The sequence below is a fragment of the Phaseolus vulgaris genome, chromosome 1 (genome assembly GCF_051622355.1).
Source record: "Phaseolus vulgaris cultivar YP4 chromosome 1, ASM5162235v1, whole genome shotgun sequence".
Classification (NCBI taxonomy): Eukaryota; Viridiplantae; Streptophyta; class Magnoliopsida; order Fabales; family Fabaceae; genus Phaseolus; species Phaseolus vulgaris.
Window position 1 is genome coordinate 47,386,027 of NC_143498.1, and position 15,317 is coordinate 47,401,343.

Below are 15,317 nucleotides of genomic sequence, written 5' to 3' on the forward strand. Positions count from 1 at the left end.
GGTTGTGATCAAAACAAAAAACACAAAAAAATAGGAACAGTAGTACAATTAAACACAACCTAAGTAATACACGAACGTGTTCGTATACAAGCGCGTCACGCGTGAATTGAAGTGCGCCTTTATTTATTTAATTAATTTCTATATATTTTTCCCTCTTCGTATCATAAATATTCATTCAATTCAATGCATCCATCGTCTTCATCTATTGCTATTGTACCTTCCCTATGTGAACAGTGATTTCACCTCAACAACCCCTTTTTCCTTTCTTCTTCTCTGCGCTTTCTCAATTCAGTTGGCGCTGAATCGAAGGTGGGGAACTTCTTATCTCTCTTCTTTTTCATCACTCACTTCCATTCTGCTGTTCAATTTCTAGTTACTCTATTTTTCAATGTTTCCTTCTCTGCATGTTATTGGATTGGATTACTTGGCCTGGAACATACTTGGGCTTGTTTGGTTTTAGATTGGTGTAAGCTGTAATCTCAAGGTGTAGGGTAATAGTCGTTTGATCTCACAATAATGAATGAAGAATATGGAAGGATGTTTATACTTTTGTGCTGTGATTTTTTATTTGTGACTCATAAGATCCTCGGAGGAGGCGCATTTTGATTCGTTCAATTGAAAAGGAGAACAAAGTGGACGAGCTTTCCGTTTGATGATGTAATGATATTGGGTAGTGTTCAAAGTTGAAAGTTGAAAGCGAATATCACATATAGTTTTATAGTACTTTTATGAACGTTTCCAATTAGTTAACTTCTTTTTGACCAATGTCTGGTAAGGTGTCCTTGTGGGATTGTATATTACTATTGGAGTTTAACGTGGAGAAAGCTTGCACTTGGGTTTTTTTTTATAAGGGGAATATTGTATAGTTTCTTGGTTATTGCATGATTAGCTTAACTTTTTTCTTCACTACTTCTATGAAAGGTTGTAGAGGGAGATTTTAATGTCTATTAAATTTTTGAATTTTAAATTTTCATGTATGGTGTACCGGATATAGGGTATGCTTGTTTATTTGATAAAATGTATATGTTAAAATATGATCAGTTCTGTTATTGGATTGAATAAATCCAAAAGACAAGTTTCAAGTTACAGTTCATTTTTTACTGGTTATCTTTCTCCTATATATGAGAATTTACATCCTCAATTTGCATCTACACATTTCAATTTAGGTCCTTAATGTTAAACTTTGAAAAGTTGTATCTGCTCTGGTAGTGATAATTGTATTCCGTATATTATGATTTCTTCCTAATTAGCTGTATGTGATTGTATTTGTTATATATGTCACTCTCCAATCTCTTTATCTAAGCTTATTTGTATAGGTGGGTTCTTTCTGGTTTGGAATCTATTCAACTTTGTCAGAAGAAGGCTTTTGGTTCCTTGTCATGATTAATGTTTAGAGATGGTTTTATATGAGCATTCAGATGTTTTTCAGTGGGGTCTTAATCTCCTTGATGGTGACCCTGCTTATAGTCCTGGATACTATGGCCACATAATTCAACATGATACTGGAGATATCTATAATGGACACTACTTCCATAGCCATTATGATAATGAATGTAACCATGTAGAGAATGATGAGATCATTGCCCGTACACTTCAAGAAGAGTTTTCACAGCTAGAGATTGCTGAATCTTCAGGATATTTACAGGAAGGTGAACAACAGTTCCATGTTCCTGAGACTCAGCCTGCATATGATTGGCATAACTCTTCAATGATGAACTACTGTTCAGGAGGTATCATTAAAGATGTAAACTGATTTTTCTTGGGTATATTTGAATTTTTTTTACTGGGTATTGGTTATTCAATTAAATATTTTGCAGATGCAGATCATGATTATGCCCAAGAAGGAGTTGGTGATGGAGAACCCTCTAGTTCATGTTCTAGTCCTTGTGAAACAGAGGAATATTCATTAGAGCTAACTGACAATTATCCACTTGATGATGAAGTTGGGAGGAGATTGAGTCAAATGATACCGATTCCTGTATGTTAAGCCTCCTTTGTTTCTGTAGATTCCTTTTTGGATCAGCTATTGAAGCAATGAATAGATATATTTATGCCTTTTAATGCTCATTTAGGTACTAAGAAGCTCATTCACCGTGTTATACTTCTGTCAACTTCTAGTGATTTTCTTTCTGGTCCACTATTTTTCATTCTAATTGATGAGTGAAGCAACTTCTGGGTTAAGTCATCTACCATAGAGTGGTCTATTCAGTAGAACAAAATAGATGCTGAATTTATCTAGTTTTCTAACAATGTCGTATCACAATCACTCAGTTTTAAAAGTTGTATCTTTTTTTTTTTTTAATGATGAATTTTATCCCTTCATTGTCAACCTACTGCCTTTCACTTGTAGTATGATTTTAAGAAAGTTCATTTCTCTGGATCAGTTGTGAGACTTTTGTATTTGAATGCGGTGCTTAAGATGCCTTCGTTTTCTTGTTTAGCATGTTCCAAAAATTAATGGTGAAATTCCTTCAATTGACGAAGCAACTTCAGATCATCAAAGGCTTCTGGATAGGTATTAGTCACAAAAACTTAATATAATTGCTAAAATGTGTAACTGAGTATTCACTATTTTCTTTGTTTTCTGTTGTCATGTCATGTGCCACTTTTGCTTCTTTCTATCATTAAAGCTTTAGCTATTTTCACATACGGGCTTCATTTCATATTGTTTTGTTGTTTTTAAATTTGTAAATAAGTTACTGGTTAAACAATTAGTGATTGCATACATTTATTTATCTGATGTAATTTTGACATGCCAAACTAAGCTGTCAAAATTTCAAACAGATTGCAGTTATATGACTTTGTGGAGCACAAAGTACAAGGTGACGGTAATTGTCAGGTGTGTTACGTCTCATATTCATTCGATTCTAATGTTCTGAGAATCCATTAGCCAGAGTAGATTTCATTTGTTTTAGAATGTACTTATTGAGAAATATAAATTATTTTTATGTGATTAGGACATTGTTCTGAGTATCAGTTTTCAAGACGGGTTAGTTTTCCATTTCTGAAGTCATTTTTTGGAGGTTTCTGGGTCTTCTATTCTTAATCATCCTCATTTTTCATTTCTACCTTAGTAATTCGCAAGCACAGAGCCTCAGATTTTAAGCAGGCAAAGCCCAATAAGTTATGCTCTGTACATAACTGCTTGTTCAACCTACCTCCAAAACTTTCCTAATAACATAACAACAATTTATATTTTTCTGCCTTAACAATATTTAGAGTAGTTTTCATGTAATTTCTTTAATGATTCTTCCTCTCTAGTTTCGAGCACTGTCTGATCAATTGTATCACGCACCTGATCACCACAAGTTTGTGAGACGACAAGTTGTGAATCAGGTTTGTTGCTTTCTTTCTTTTTTTCTTTTATGCTTATCTGGCTTATAATATCTCCTAACGATTTTGTGCAATTATTCTCGGATTCTTACTTCAGTTGTGTTTTTAACCAGCTTAAATCTAATCCAGAGATTTATGATGGATATGTTCCCATGGAATATGATGATTATTTGGACAAGATGTCTAAGTAATAATCTCTCTCTATATGTGTGCATGCATGCGCTCACGAACAAGTGAGTAGTTTTTGTTTTGTTAACTGACACTCCCTTTTGCTTTCATCATAAATGGAACTAGGAATGGCGAATGGGGTGATCATGTTACTCTCCAAGCAGCTGCAGATTCGGTATTACTCCTCTTCTCTGCTCTGGTTATTATTCAATTCTCTGCTCAAAGACAAAATGTTTTCTCAAACATATAGAAATAATTTATTGATGGTTATGCTTTACCATTATTTTGTTACAGTCATCATTTTTAATTTTTCTTGAGAAGTAGATGATTGAATTTGGTTATGGACAACCTAGCAACTGTATCTGCTTATAAAATGAATCATTTGTTGGATGTTCTTATGGGTAAAGTTTGTTAATCTTCTCTCCATTTTTAATTTTTCATGAATTACATTTTGTTTATGGAGACATTGTCATTGCAAATTTTAGAATAGTATTTGGAATTGGCTATGAAATTATGTGCCTTTTTACTTGTATTAATATATTTGATTTTCTTTTTTCTTTTCCCTTCAGTATGGTGTGAGAATATTTGTGATGACTTCTTTCAAGGACACCTGTTGCATAGAGATACTTCCTCATTTTGAGAACCCAAAAGGAGGTTGGTTTTCTTTATGATGAGTCTGGGGAGAGGATTCATCTTATCATTTTCAGTCCTTGTCAATTTTTCTACTTGATCAGGTCAAGTGGAGATTGGTTTTTTCCTCTGCTACTACTTTTTTTTTTTCTTTTTAAATATTGATTTTTCTATTGTGTTGGAAATCTTAAAGATGATTGTTCAAATAATTTTTCCTACTCGTGAGTTGTGATAATTATTTTTTGTGGTGTGTCATTATAGTTTTTGCATTTTTCTTTGGGAATTAATTATTTTAAGATAGTTGTTTCAGTTTCATCATATGGACAACTTGAGTAATTTGTCCGTTTTGTTGCAGTGATTTTCCTGAGTTTCTGGGCAGAGGTACACTACAACTCGATTTATCCCCAAGGAGGTATTTTTCAAATTTTGCATTTCTTAAACAAGCTCTGAAATTATTTGAACACTTTATTGGAGTTGTTATAATAGATACTTGGTACATTGAATGTTTGAAAATATTTACTCCGACTACCTTAATCAAATTTAAGGTTGGATACTCCTCCACGTGTATGTATGTATATATTGATGACGACATGTTTGAAGAAACTTTTCAACAAACGCTTATAAAAGAAAAAATACAATTAACTTCTTTAAAAACTAAAATTAACTTGTGCATACATAGACTAATTTATAAAAGCTATTGTGTATTATATTCTCCAAAATACTATATTTAAACTTTTGAATAAGTTAATTTTAGTTTATGAAAAAAATGATTTAATTTTGTTTTTTTTTTCCTCTTTTAACAATGCTCATGGAGAAATTTTCATCAAATAGACTTAATATCACTTTATAAGAGTTTTTTTTCTTTAGGAGCAGAAAAAATAACCTATGAAAAATGTTCTAAAAAATTCACTGTGTTGATAGTTTGTAGGATTTGAACACTGCATATTAAAATTTAATTTTATAGGGTCCTTTTGGATGTTTATTTATTTGCCAAAAATATTGGTTATTGGTTGGCTAATCCTGTGTATATTTTTGCATGGTGATCCAGATATAACATCAAATGAGTCTAGAAAGAAGAAAAGGTGGTGGAGCTTTGGCAGCAAGCATTAGAGTCTTAGCTGACCCATTTTGAACCTGTACAATTTTCCTTGTTCAGGAATGAATTTATATCCCCATATTTTAGCTGGTTATTTTTTATAATTAATTTCATTTGCCTCTTTTATTAATTATACTGATAGATTTGGATCTGTTCACCTGACACAGTTGCATTCCACTCACATTTCGGATGCTTTGGGGAAGAAACTAAACTTTATACGTAAAGGATTATACATTAAAGTAATGGTTGCTTTATATAAGTGTTTCCTTCTTCATTAGGCCTGCGTTGCAAAGTTGATTTTCAAATAAATTAATTATTTTAAAAAATCATTTTAAAATCAACTTTGAAAAGCTTGGGATAATTTTTCTAAATACATTCTTAGTAATTAAGAGTTGAAATTAAGAAAACTCAATCTTATAAAATCAAAATCGAGATTCATAAAATGAAGTTTGCTTTTATTTATAGTTATAGACTCAACAACTTTAAATAGATTTAATACCATGAAGTGAAAATATATATTTTTTAATTTAATTTTATAAAATCGATATTTTTGTTTGCTTTTATTTATAGTTATAGACTCAACAACTTTAAATAGATTTAATACCATGAAGTGAAAATATATATTTTTTAATTTAATTTTATAAAATCGATATTTTTGTTGTTGTTGAAGCACTTAATATCGCATGCTAAAGTAAGTTATAAATTAAGTAGATGGAAAATAATACGTGAAATGTATATGTAAATTAAATATTTTAAAACTTGTTTACAAAAGTTTCATAAGCGAAGTTTAACTTTGAGTATTCATTTTATTTTTTAAAAATTAATTCCATAGAAGAATTTGTATTCCAAAATGTAATACAACTTTTTATTATAAATTGTAGAATATAAAATCAATATTTTTTAAAAATTTAAAAATATGGGGTGTAGGAAGAAATCGCCATGAAAAATTGGGCTTAAAAAATTTCCTTCGCGAGATTGCCCCACACCGAAACTTGAGGTTAGGAATAATAACAATAGCAGCAGCAGGAGCAACAGAGCAGAAAACTAGAAAAGAAAAAGGGGCTTAGAGATATTTTAACTATGTTAACATTATCTATTGCAATTGCAATTCCTCCATAGAAACTGGAAATTGGAGACACAGTTCATACAAACGGAGAAGAGAAGAAAGTAGTTGAGTGTATCTAAAACCATGTTCTCTTCCTCTCCACCGTTTCCTTCATCTTCTTCGCCTTCAGGTAACCTTATTTCAACTGCTCCATTCATTTTATTTTATTAAATTTTACATATCGTAATTGAAAATTGAATGATTTTGTGTCCCTAAGATATTCAATTCACAAATGCCTGTGTTTTTCAAAATTTTTCCCCGCAAGCTGTTTCTTGAGATGGTTTAAATTGAGGGTTTTAGAGGATTTATGCCTGCTAAGATAATTTTCTCGTTCTGCCGTTTTGTGAAATTTCATTTAGTTGAAAACTGTGTGCAGTTATGATGCTTCATGAACAAGCTGCTCCAGCAGTTGCATCCTGGTCTTCTAGTTCTACAGCTCGGCATTTTCCTACCTCTGTCCTCTTACAAGAACAGCGTGAGGAGTATAGGCCCCTACTGCACGTGAATAATAAGGAGGTTCAATTTTTTTATATATACCAATTTCTTCATTCTTGGGCTTGTTTATCTGTTTATAGAAGAAAATAAGAAATGAAAAAAGTTTCTTTATAAGCTAAAATAAACTAGTGTACAAGTTAAAAATGAACTTTTTAGAGAATTAACATAAAAGAATTTTAGAAATTGACTATGTATAAATTAATTTTAACTTGAGATTCTTTTTTCATTTTTTCTTATTTTCTTCTCCTAATAATTCTTGTAGAGAAATTTATATAAACAGACTAATAATAAGAGTGTTTTATAAAATGCTAACACTTCATATGCTTTAGACATCCACATACGGTATTTATCTAATATCAATATTGTTGGTTATATCATCGATTCCTGAAGTATCCAAGCCTTGAAAGAAAGTTAAGAAGATCTAAATAGCCACATATAAGACATAGAAGCGTTTATTATATAGAAACATGAAAGCATTGCCCCTTGTTGAGTATAAAATGAAAACTTTCTCTTTGTTGATGATCTCAACAAATCATACTATTTCTACTTGTAAACAGTAGGAATGATTTATGACTTCTAAGTCTTAAAAAGTAAACATTAAGCCTAACTCATTCTCACAAAATAGGCTTGTAAGGAGGTTCATACGCTTATATATTGTAACTTGGTTATACCTCTAGTCAACCTGGAATTTTCACTAACAAGTTTTATTTTGTTTTCAATATCATCCAACTAGTATGTTCTTAGTTTGGATTTGTTGGGTTGCTATTATATATTTATTATGTTTTATGAATTTTTGTGCATATACATGTATCTTACACATCGAATTCTGTATATTTTTGGAATTATAGTATCGCCTTAATGGATATGTATCATATCTAAATGCAAGTATAATTTATGTGCATCATAGTCTTACTTGTCTTCTTAGAGTGGCTTTTAGTTTTGTTGGATGTAATGATCCCTTTTTTCGCACATGTTAACAATTAATTCATCACCCATTTGTTTTTATTGAAGGCAACATTAAATACAAGGCAGATGGATATGACCTCAGTTCAAGAAAAAAGTAACACAGGCAATCCTGATCCGTTAGTGCATGATTTTGTTCACCAGTTGCATCTCCGTTCTCATTTACAGAACTTGTAAGATAAATTGAATTGCAACCTCATGTTAATTTCATCTGTTGTAATTGCTAAGTCTTTGCTATCCAAGGTTGTCTCCTTAAAGTGTGCATGTATGGTGGTCTATTGCAGATTGACTTGTTATCCAACTAGAGGAATTGCTGCTTCTTTGACTCTTCAGCCTGTTGATAATGATTCAGAGAGGCCTGCAGATGGTCTGCCAAGAAATGCGGTTTCTCTTGCTCAGCAAGCTTTGTCAGCCTCAAAGCAAGCAGCCTCATCAGTTGAAGTTGATGACGATGATGTTGATCCACTTTCTTTTGGGTTAGTTCTATCTTTCTCGTGGTCGTTGACATCCTTAATTTGTTTATTCTGTTTATAGGATAATATCCTTTTGAGAATAATGCCTAAAGTATGCCATTCAGTTTGGCCTCCACAAGTTTGGGTGTCGATTCACTAAAAAGGAATAAAATTGTGAGGTCAACACGGATTATAGAAAGACGATCTAAACAGAGAAAAACATCAAAGTCAAAGCTTCTTGATGAAGAAAGTTTCCTTGAAAGAAAATCTTATGTACAGAGAAAGTTACGTTTAGAAAAGAAATTAAATGAAGGATTTGATCAAAACGACCCCCTGCGCATGTTCTTGTCGGATCCTGAATCAAGGCAACTTTTGACCCGTGAAGAAGAGTCTCAATTGATTACTCAGCTTCAGGTGTCACTCGAAACTCCATATCTTTTTTAAATCCATGGTATGTTCTATGGTGGATCTTTAGCCATAACGTGGAATGTATAACAGGATTTATCAAGATTGGAAGAAGTAAAGATCAGGCTTCAATCTCAGATAAGGCGGGAACCAACTTTAGCTGAATGGGCTGATGTATTGGGCCTTAGTTGTTGTGCCCTGCAGACACAACTTCATTGTGCTAACAGAAGCAAAGAAAAACTGTTTCATGCCAATATGCGCATGGTAGTTCACATTGCTAAATATTATCAGGGACGTGGTCTCAACCTTCAGGACTTATTACAGGTAGCCTCCAAGGAATTAAAAGTCTTCACATTCCCCACTACCAAAGCTTTTATTTCTTAACTGTTGTGAAGTTATTGTTAATTCTTAATACTTAGTTTGGCATGTATGGTTCGGCATTATATTGAACAGAAATACCATAAATAAATATTTGGTTAAAGTTCGAGCTGCAAATGGGTAAAATTTGATTTGGCTAAAAGGATATCTATTATTTCTTTTGAGAAATGTTGCAATCATTACCTTAATACATAATTAGCCACTACATCTTGACATTCCTTTCCTGATGATATTATAGGAGGGAAGTACGGGTCTTTTGAAGAGCATTGACAAGTTTAAACCTGGAGGTGGTTGCCGGTTTGGTACTTACGCATACTGGTGGATAAGGCATTCAATAAGGAGGGCAATATTTCTACATTCCAGGACAATCCGTGTGCCGGTAAAAACAATTTGCATATTTCTTTATAATCTAGTTAGCCAAATTTAACCTAACTCCTGTAGCGTTGTTATTATTGAAATTGTTGCATGTTGACTAATAACAAAATACTGTTACTTTTGCATGCATTGACTCTTTAATAATATATCATCTGTATAACAAGCAACAATTCTATTTATGCAACATGGAATGATTGTTTGATCAGGAGAATTTATATAGACTTTTGGGCAAGGTCCTAGAAGCAAAGAAATCATTCATTCAGGAGGGAAACATTCACCCATCCAAAGAAGAATTAGCAAGAAGGGTGGGAATTACAGTAGACAAGTTGGAAAATTTACTATTTACTTCAAGAAATCCAATTTCCATGCAGCAAAGTGTGTGGGCGGACCAAGAGACAACTTTCCAGGTAGGGCATTAAGTAAATTTGTTTTTCTCCACTGTGATATGATTTATTAGATCTAAAATTTAAAAACAGTTAAAAGAAAAGTTCTACATTGTTATGATGATTCTTTAGAACAGCTGATGCTTATTAAGCTTCCCATTTTAAATTGGCAATGTATCAAGTCTTTTGCCTATGCTGATAACTGTATAAACAAATTGGCAGAAATCAAACTGCAAAGAAAATCAAAATGAAAATGTAACTGATTGTGTGCACAATTTCAAACTTGCATAGTTATTGCATTCTGTTGAGTGTGATGGAAATGACTCAGCAGCAGAAGCTAAAGGAAGGGTTTTATTGTGGTGCTAAGGAAATCGTAGGTCTCACTCCAACAATAATGTAATGACTTCATGCATTATCTTAAATATGTTTCTCATATAATGCCATATGTGCATTATATATTTATTAGTAGAATTTGGAATACCAATGAATTATGGTTTTTGTCGTGAACTGTGAAATTTGGTTTGTTTTGAGGTTGATCCTCGGACTGAACACGACATTCTAGAAACCACAATCATCCCCAACTAAATAACCATCCGTCCCTAAATATGAGGTACTTCTAACTGATTAACATATTAAAAAAAAGTTGGTTAATTTAGTTAGTAACATTAAATTTGTTTGTAATTGTAATTTTTATCCAACTACCCTTAAATAGTTAACGTATGGATATAGAATAATAGTAGTGAAGTTTTAATTTTAAAAAAAAAACTCTTATTTCTCTAATATTCATTGGAGAGAGAGAGAGACAATGACATTATTATTTATGTACTAAAATAGTGAAGAATATTTTTGTAAAAGAATTCATTAATGTAAAGGACAATGTGAAATATGTCTTGTAGAAAGGGACAAAAATAAAAAAAAAATGTATTATATTTAAGAATGGAGAGAGTACATCGGAAATAGTGACTAGACTCTAAGTCACTAAACTCTATTTGGTCGCATATTAAAGTTAATCCCCGCTATATGCTTTCTTTGTTGACTCATAGAGACCACTGACAGTCTAAAATTCCCTAGTATTGATTGAAGTGGCTAGTAATTTTTGGCCATGGTTGGGAATATTACACAATCTTTTTCATGTGTTCCCTATATTTGATTTGAGCTTGTGTGCTAGTGTCCTGCAATCCTTTCCCGCATTGAATTAAGTATTGTCGTACTGCTTTGGTGTAAATTTCTGTTAGGCTGGTCTCCTAATTTTGGAGGGTTGGGTATGGTCAGAATAGGCCCTCTTCCATTCTTGAGCAACATAATAATATGAATGTTCTAAATTGATCCCAATTTTATTACGATTGCAGGAGATTACTGCAGACTCGGCAATTGAGATCCCAGATGTGTGTGTTTCAAAACAGCTAATGAGGAGGCATGTGCACAACCTCCTAAATATGTTAAGCCCTAAAGAAAAGAGCATACTCAGGCTAAGATTTGGTATTGAGGATGGCAAGGAAAAAACGTTGTCAGATATTGGCAAGGTGTTTGGTTTGACCAAGGAAAGGGTCCGACAGTTGGAGAGCCGAGCATTGTCCAAGCTCAAGGACTGTCTTGAAAGTCAAGGACTTGACTCATACATAGACTTGCTTATATAGACAAGTAGACACCAAGATTATGGCACTTCATCTTACTTCTCTGTGACAATTTTTTCTGGCCAAGTTCAAAAGCAATGACTAGATCAAGCTTTTGAAGAGAAAGCCGAGACCGTGCTAATTCAGGATGAACCGGGTAACTATTTGGGGATGAAGAAAAAAGCTTGTGCAGTTTGTAAAAATTGAGAAGCCAAATCAATGCGAATGAAAAAAAAAACATATTTTGATTTAAACTGCTATAGTATATTGGTGGAATCTCACTGAATTTTTATATTTGCTTATAAATGAAGAGGTATCTATATTGCACTGGAACGAACTAAGTTATCTTACACAGGAGAGGGAGCTCATACTGACCAATATAAGTTGTAGCATATAAAACATTTCAATATAAGTTATGAGTAAAATAATTTAGATAATCGATATGTGTCATCAAATTCATTTATGCAAATCAATTAATCGTTAAGAGTCTACTACAAATTTCTTCCGAAAGGATTTTCAAAGAAAAAAATAATTTAATTTAACATTTTCATAAATTAAGATTAGTTTATATGCATGCTGATTTTTAAAAGTTTTTTGAATTAATTCTTTTAAAATATTTATTTATAACTTAACACAAAAGAGACAAGTTTAGTTTATACAAAAAAAAAAAAAAATTCATTTTTTTTTATCTTTTAGAAGTATTTGTATAGAAATTTGTTCAAATATTTGGTACCAGTTAAGTTTCCTCTTGCAAATTTGTGGGAGAAGGGATGTGGTTGCATATCTTTTCAATCCAACGTTATACTAACCAGCTTTTTACACGCCACTTCTTGTGGTGGTGGGGTTAGGCAGTTTATCTGATTTTAAGTTTAAATTTTGTTACTGTCATTAAAAAAACAAGCTTCAGAAAAACAGTATTTTCTTTTTATAAAAGCAATTTGCCAGTTACTGATAAATCATATTTTTTTTTATCAGCACATGCAGATCAACACGAATTAATTATTAAGGGCCTGATTGATTTAGAGCCTGGAAAAGTTGATTTTAATAAGACTAATTTTGAGTCATTGACATATATGTACTTGAATTAATCAGAACCACACACATGCTTTAGAAAGTTTACTTTTTTGTTGAAAAATATGTGATATTTCTTTTATTTCAAAACAAAGGGATTAATTTGATATGATATAGGACATGTGAGTGACACATTAGAGACACTTAAACGACAAAATTATGCATGTGCAAGGAAATGTAGAAGTGGCCTTGCAAATAGCACTACTTGGTTTATTTTCTTGTATCTTTCTCCAGAACTAGGACTTATTTTACATCCTTAAAACGGAAATGTATAAATCTTTTTGAAAGGGTGACGGTGATCATAAAGTTTAATTGAGTTAGATTACGTTAGATGAAGACTTCTCATAGAAAAAGGTATCTTCCAACACAAAAAAGTGATCCAAGATAGGCTTAACACAAGATAGGTCCGGTGAAGTGGACCTCTGCTTAATTAAATGTTAACCTCTCAACTTCTGCATCTAACTTTATTGTCTAAGTCCAATCTCATAATCTCTTTAGCAAAAATAGTAAATCGGATGATTCAAGTATAGCTACAAAGCTGTCAACATTCACCAATCCCTTCAAATTTTGCTTTATGATATCATTTTAAGGGTACACTGCAGGCACGAAAAGGAACATGGTGACCCAAATGAAGCTATAATTAAGTTCATCAAACGTCAAACTTGCACCCTTTTCACTTTATGTTCTCTTGGCAGTAGAAGTTAGTAGAAGAAAAAGAAAGGAATCTGGAAATGCCAAAATGTGAATAGTAGTGCACGCCTTAGACATGATGTAGCAAGTGTGAGCAATGACCCGGACATTACATATGTATCCTTGATGAAGGAAATTTCATGTCACAATTTCCACAAACAACATTGAAACAAGAAGAAAAGATAACCTCTATTATGCTTACATTCACAAGATTTTAAGAACAAAAAACAATCCTTAGGGTCCTCATAGGCACTATAGATGGGTCGTTTCCGCTAGCTCTGTCTGTCTTATTGCATATATGAGGCATACACATAGCCTGGACCAGTAGTTGTATCCTTCCCAGTAGGCAAGTGTGTTAGTACTTATTCTTCTTATTATTATTACTTTCCAATTTTTAACATCACATTCTTGTTTTGTATCATATCTAAAATTTACATAGAATAAAAAATACTTCAAAAACTTATGCAGGAGAATAATCACCTAGTTAATTTCTGCTCCTTTTAGCTTTATCCTTATAGGTCCCTCCCAAACAATAATAAAAATGTTGAGATTGGAGGAGGGTAAAATATGTAGCAACCTTGGCCCATTCTATTTTCATATGCTTCTGACAACTGGTGGTTTTGTAATAGTAACAGTCCATACTTGATCTAGAAGACCCAGAATTACTAGCTTCCTATCCTGCCCAAATAGATGTCTACTCTGCTATATAAATACCTAGTGGAAGCCGTAGCTACCATGTTTCCACCACTATATTTACTGCTTTATGGTGCCAAATCAGGATCAGTACACTACTTGCCAGAAGAAAATCATTCATGGCAGTGAAGGAAAGCAACACAAGCCAAAATATTCAGCTGCAGCAGCAGCAGCAACAACAACAAGAAACTTGTGACCCTTGCAAGTCTTTTGGCCAAAAGTGCAGTCACTTGGTCAAGAAGCAGCGTGCCAAATTCTACATTCTTCGCCGCTGCATCGCCATGCTTTTGTGTTGGCATGAGCGTGGTGAGACATAATAATACCAAGGCCTGCCACAGTATCATCCATCCCTTTCTCTATCATTGTAACATAAAGAGGGTACTATTACTACTATGTCACACTGCAAATTGTTACTTTTTCTAATAGGATTATTATTGCATTCTGTGTAATTACGTCCAGCTAACATGTGAAAGAGATTAGATCTGTTTCAACTTTCGCAACTACTATTGAGTAGATCTTCTTTTTCATGTGTCAAGAGCCTCTCAAACTTGCATATATGTTACAATGTTGGAGGTTTAATTGGCTCATTGGGAGCTTAAGCTCATATCCATCACAATCTTTCTCCTTCAAATTTTGAGAGTAATTTTGTTTTATCTTCTTCAGTTTCAAATGAGGAAAAAGGGGCTTTCACTGATTGTTGCAATAATCCAGGAGATCGGATTCCACAATCAGTTTAATGTTGTTGGTTTCGTTGTTTGCATAGAACCATGTCTTTATATTTCATCTGCCCAGATTGGTGTATAAACTAACTTTACCACATATACTCAGAGATCTCAGGTGGTAGGTGAGTACCAATGTAATTAATTACTGTTCCTAACTTTTGCTTATTTTATGCATAGTTCTCACGGACGATGCATAAAGTAGTAACTAATTGGAAACTAACTTGATATGATGTTTGTCTCAACTTCAATTTGCGGTGAAACCATTGCACGTGTCTGCAGAAATACATTTATTGTCTTTATTTAATTTCCTTCATCTGGACCTGCCAAGCTTACAAATGATGTGAAAAAAAGAACTCAAGTTAAAAACGTTTGATGCTTGTGTGGTGATACAGGGTGGTTAGCATAGCAGGACTCAGAAGAGGTTCAAAACCGAAGAAGAGTTTAATACAGTAGAGCATAGATGAGTTGTTTATGCATAAATTGTCATGCAACCCACACCTTCAAAATCCAATACCCATGATTAGTCAATTTTCAGACAATGGTCCTCGTGCTAAGGAAACACCAGACAAGATCAAGCCTCAATTTTATTTTATTTTTTCTCGGTTCCATCGCCATTCCCTTTTTTAACTTCCACTTTTTCTATAATATTCTGTGTCCTCAAATCCCACACCGTCTTCTATGCTTAAAATGTTTCGATCCGGCCAACAAATAAAACTCTAACACATGCGTCTAAGTTTGAATTAAC

General features: G+C 33.0%; 3 protein-coding genes across 16 annotated transcripts; all 3 read left to right on the plus strand.

The window, feature by feature from the left end:
- On the plus strand, positions 1–5,504 carry LOC137814467 (OVARIAN TUMOR DOMAIN-containing deubiquitinating enzyme 9). 13 transcript variants are annotated; one of them, XR_016522892.1, is made up of 12 exons: positions 153–309; positions 1,317–1,730; positions 1,818–1,978; positions 2,442–2,515; positions 2,785–2,839; positions 2,958–2,989; positions 3,262–3,336; positions 3,447–3,520; positions 3,628–3,676; positions 4,071–4,155; positions 4,487–4,543; positions 5,180–5,504. XR_016522892.1 is itself a non-coding variant. In XM_068617236.2 (11 exons), the coding sequence occupies exons 2-11, from the start codon at positions 1,397–1,399 to the stop codon at positions 5,239–5,241; spliced, it is 1,026 nt and encodes a 341-aa protein (XP_068473337.1). In that variant the 5' UTR covers positions 1–309; positions 1,317–1,396; the 3' UTR covers positions 5,242–5,504. The 13 variants fall into 13 exon arrangements, 4 of the variants coding, with proteins under 4 accessions (XP_068473337.1, XP_090160392.1, XP_090160400.1 ...); XR_016522897.1 differs by having other exon boundaries at positions 174–309; positions 1,824–1,978; XM_068617236.2 differs by lacking the exon at positions 2,958–2,989 and having other exon boundaries at positions 1–309.
- A 293-nt stretch (positions 5,505–5,797) lies between these two features.
- Positions 5,798–11,729, plus strand: LOC137814466 (RNA polymerase sigma factor sigF, chloroplastic). Of its 2 annotated transcripts, none has more exons than XM_068617233.2 (9): positions 5,798–6,462; positions 6,709–6,848; positions 7,839–7,963; positions 8,075–8,266; positions 8,368–8,656; positions 8,741–8,971; positions 9,264–9,404; positions 9,607–9,807; positions 11,133–11,729. In XM_068617233.2, exons 1-9 carry the CDS (start codon positions 6,417–6,419, stop codon positions 11,418–11,420), a joined length of 1,653 nt encoding a protein of 550 aa, XP_068473334.1. In that variant the 5' UTR covers positions 5,798–6,416; the 3' UTR covers positions 11,421–11,729. The 2 variants fall into 2 exon arrangements, with proteins under 2 accessions (XP_068473334.1, XP_068473333.1); XM_068617232.1 differs by having other exon boundaries at positions 6,212–6,462; positions 8,356–8,656.
- Positions 11,730–13,670: 1,941 nt separating this feature from the next.
- On the plus strand, positions 13,671–14,698 carry ROT4 (DVL family protein). The gene has a single exon (XM_068617231.2). It carries the CDS (start codon positions 13,970–13,972, stop codon positions 14,165–14,167), a length of 198 nt encoding a protein of 65 aa, XP_068473332.1. The 5' UTR covers positions 13,671–13,969; the 3' UTR covers positions 14,168–14,698.
- Positions 14,699–15,317: the final 619 nt, after the last annotated feature.

Coding starts and splice junctions, on each gene's coding strand:
- LOC137814466 (XM_068617232.1), top strand. CDS start 6,417: ATGTTCTCTTCCTCTCCACCGTTTCCTTCATCTTCTTCGCCTTCAG. Junction 6,849..7,838: donor TGCACGTGAATAATAAGGAG/GTTCAATTTTTT, acceptor TTTTTATTGAAG/GCAACATTAAATACAAGGCA. Junction 8,972..9,263: donor ACCTTCAGGACTTATTACAG/GTAGCCTCCAAG, acceptor ATGATATTATAG/GAGGGAAGTACGGGTCTTTT.
- ROT4 (XM_068617231.2), top strand. CDS start 13,970: ATGGCAGTGAAGGAAAGCAACACAAGCCAAAATATTCAGCTGCAGCAG.
- LOC137814467 (XM_068617236.2), top strand. CDS start 1,397: ATGGTTTTATATGAGCATTCAGATGTTTTTCAGTGGGGTCTTAATCTC. Junction 2,516..2,784: donor CATCAAAGGCTTCTGGATAG/GTATTAGTCACA, acceptor AATTTCAAACAG/ATTGCAGTTATATGACTTTG. Junction 3,521..3,627: donor TATTTGGACAAGATGTCTAA/GTAATAATCTCT, acceptor AAATGGAACTAG/GAATGGCGAATGGGGTGATC.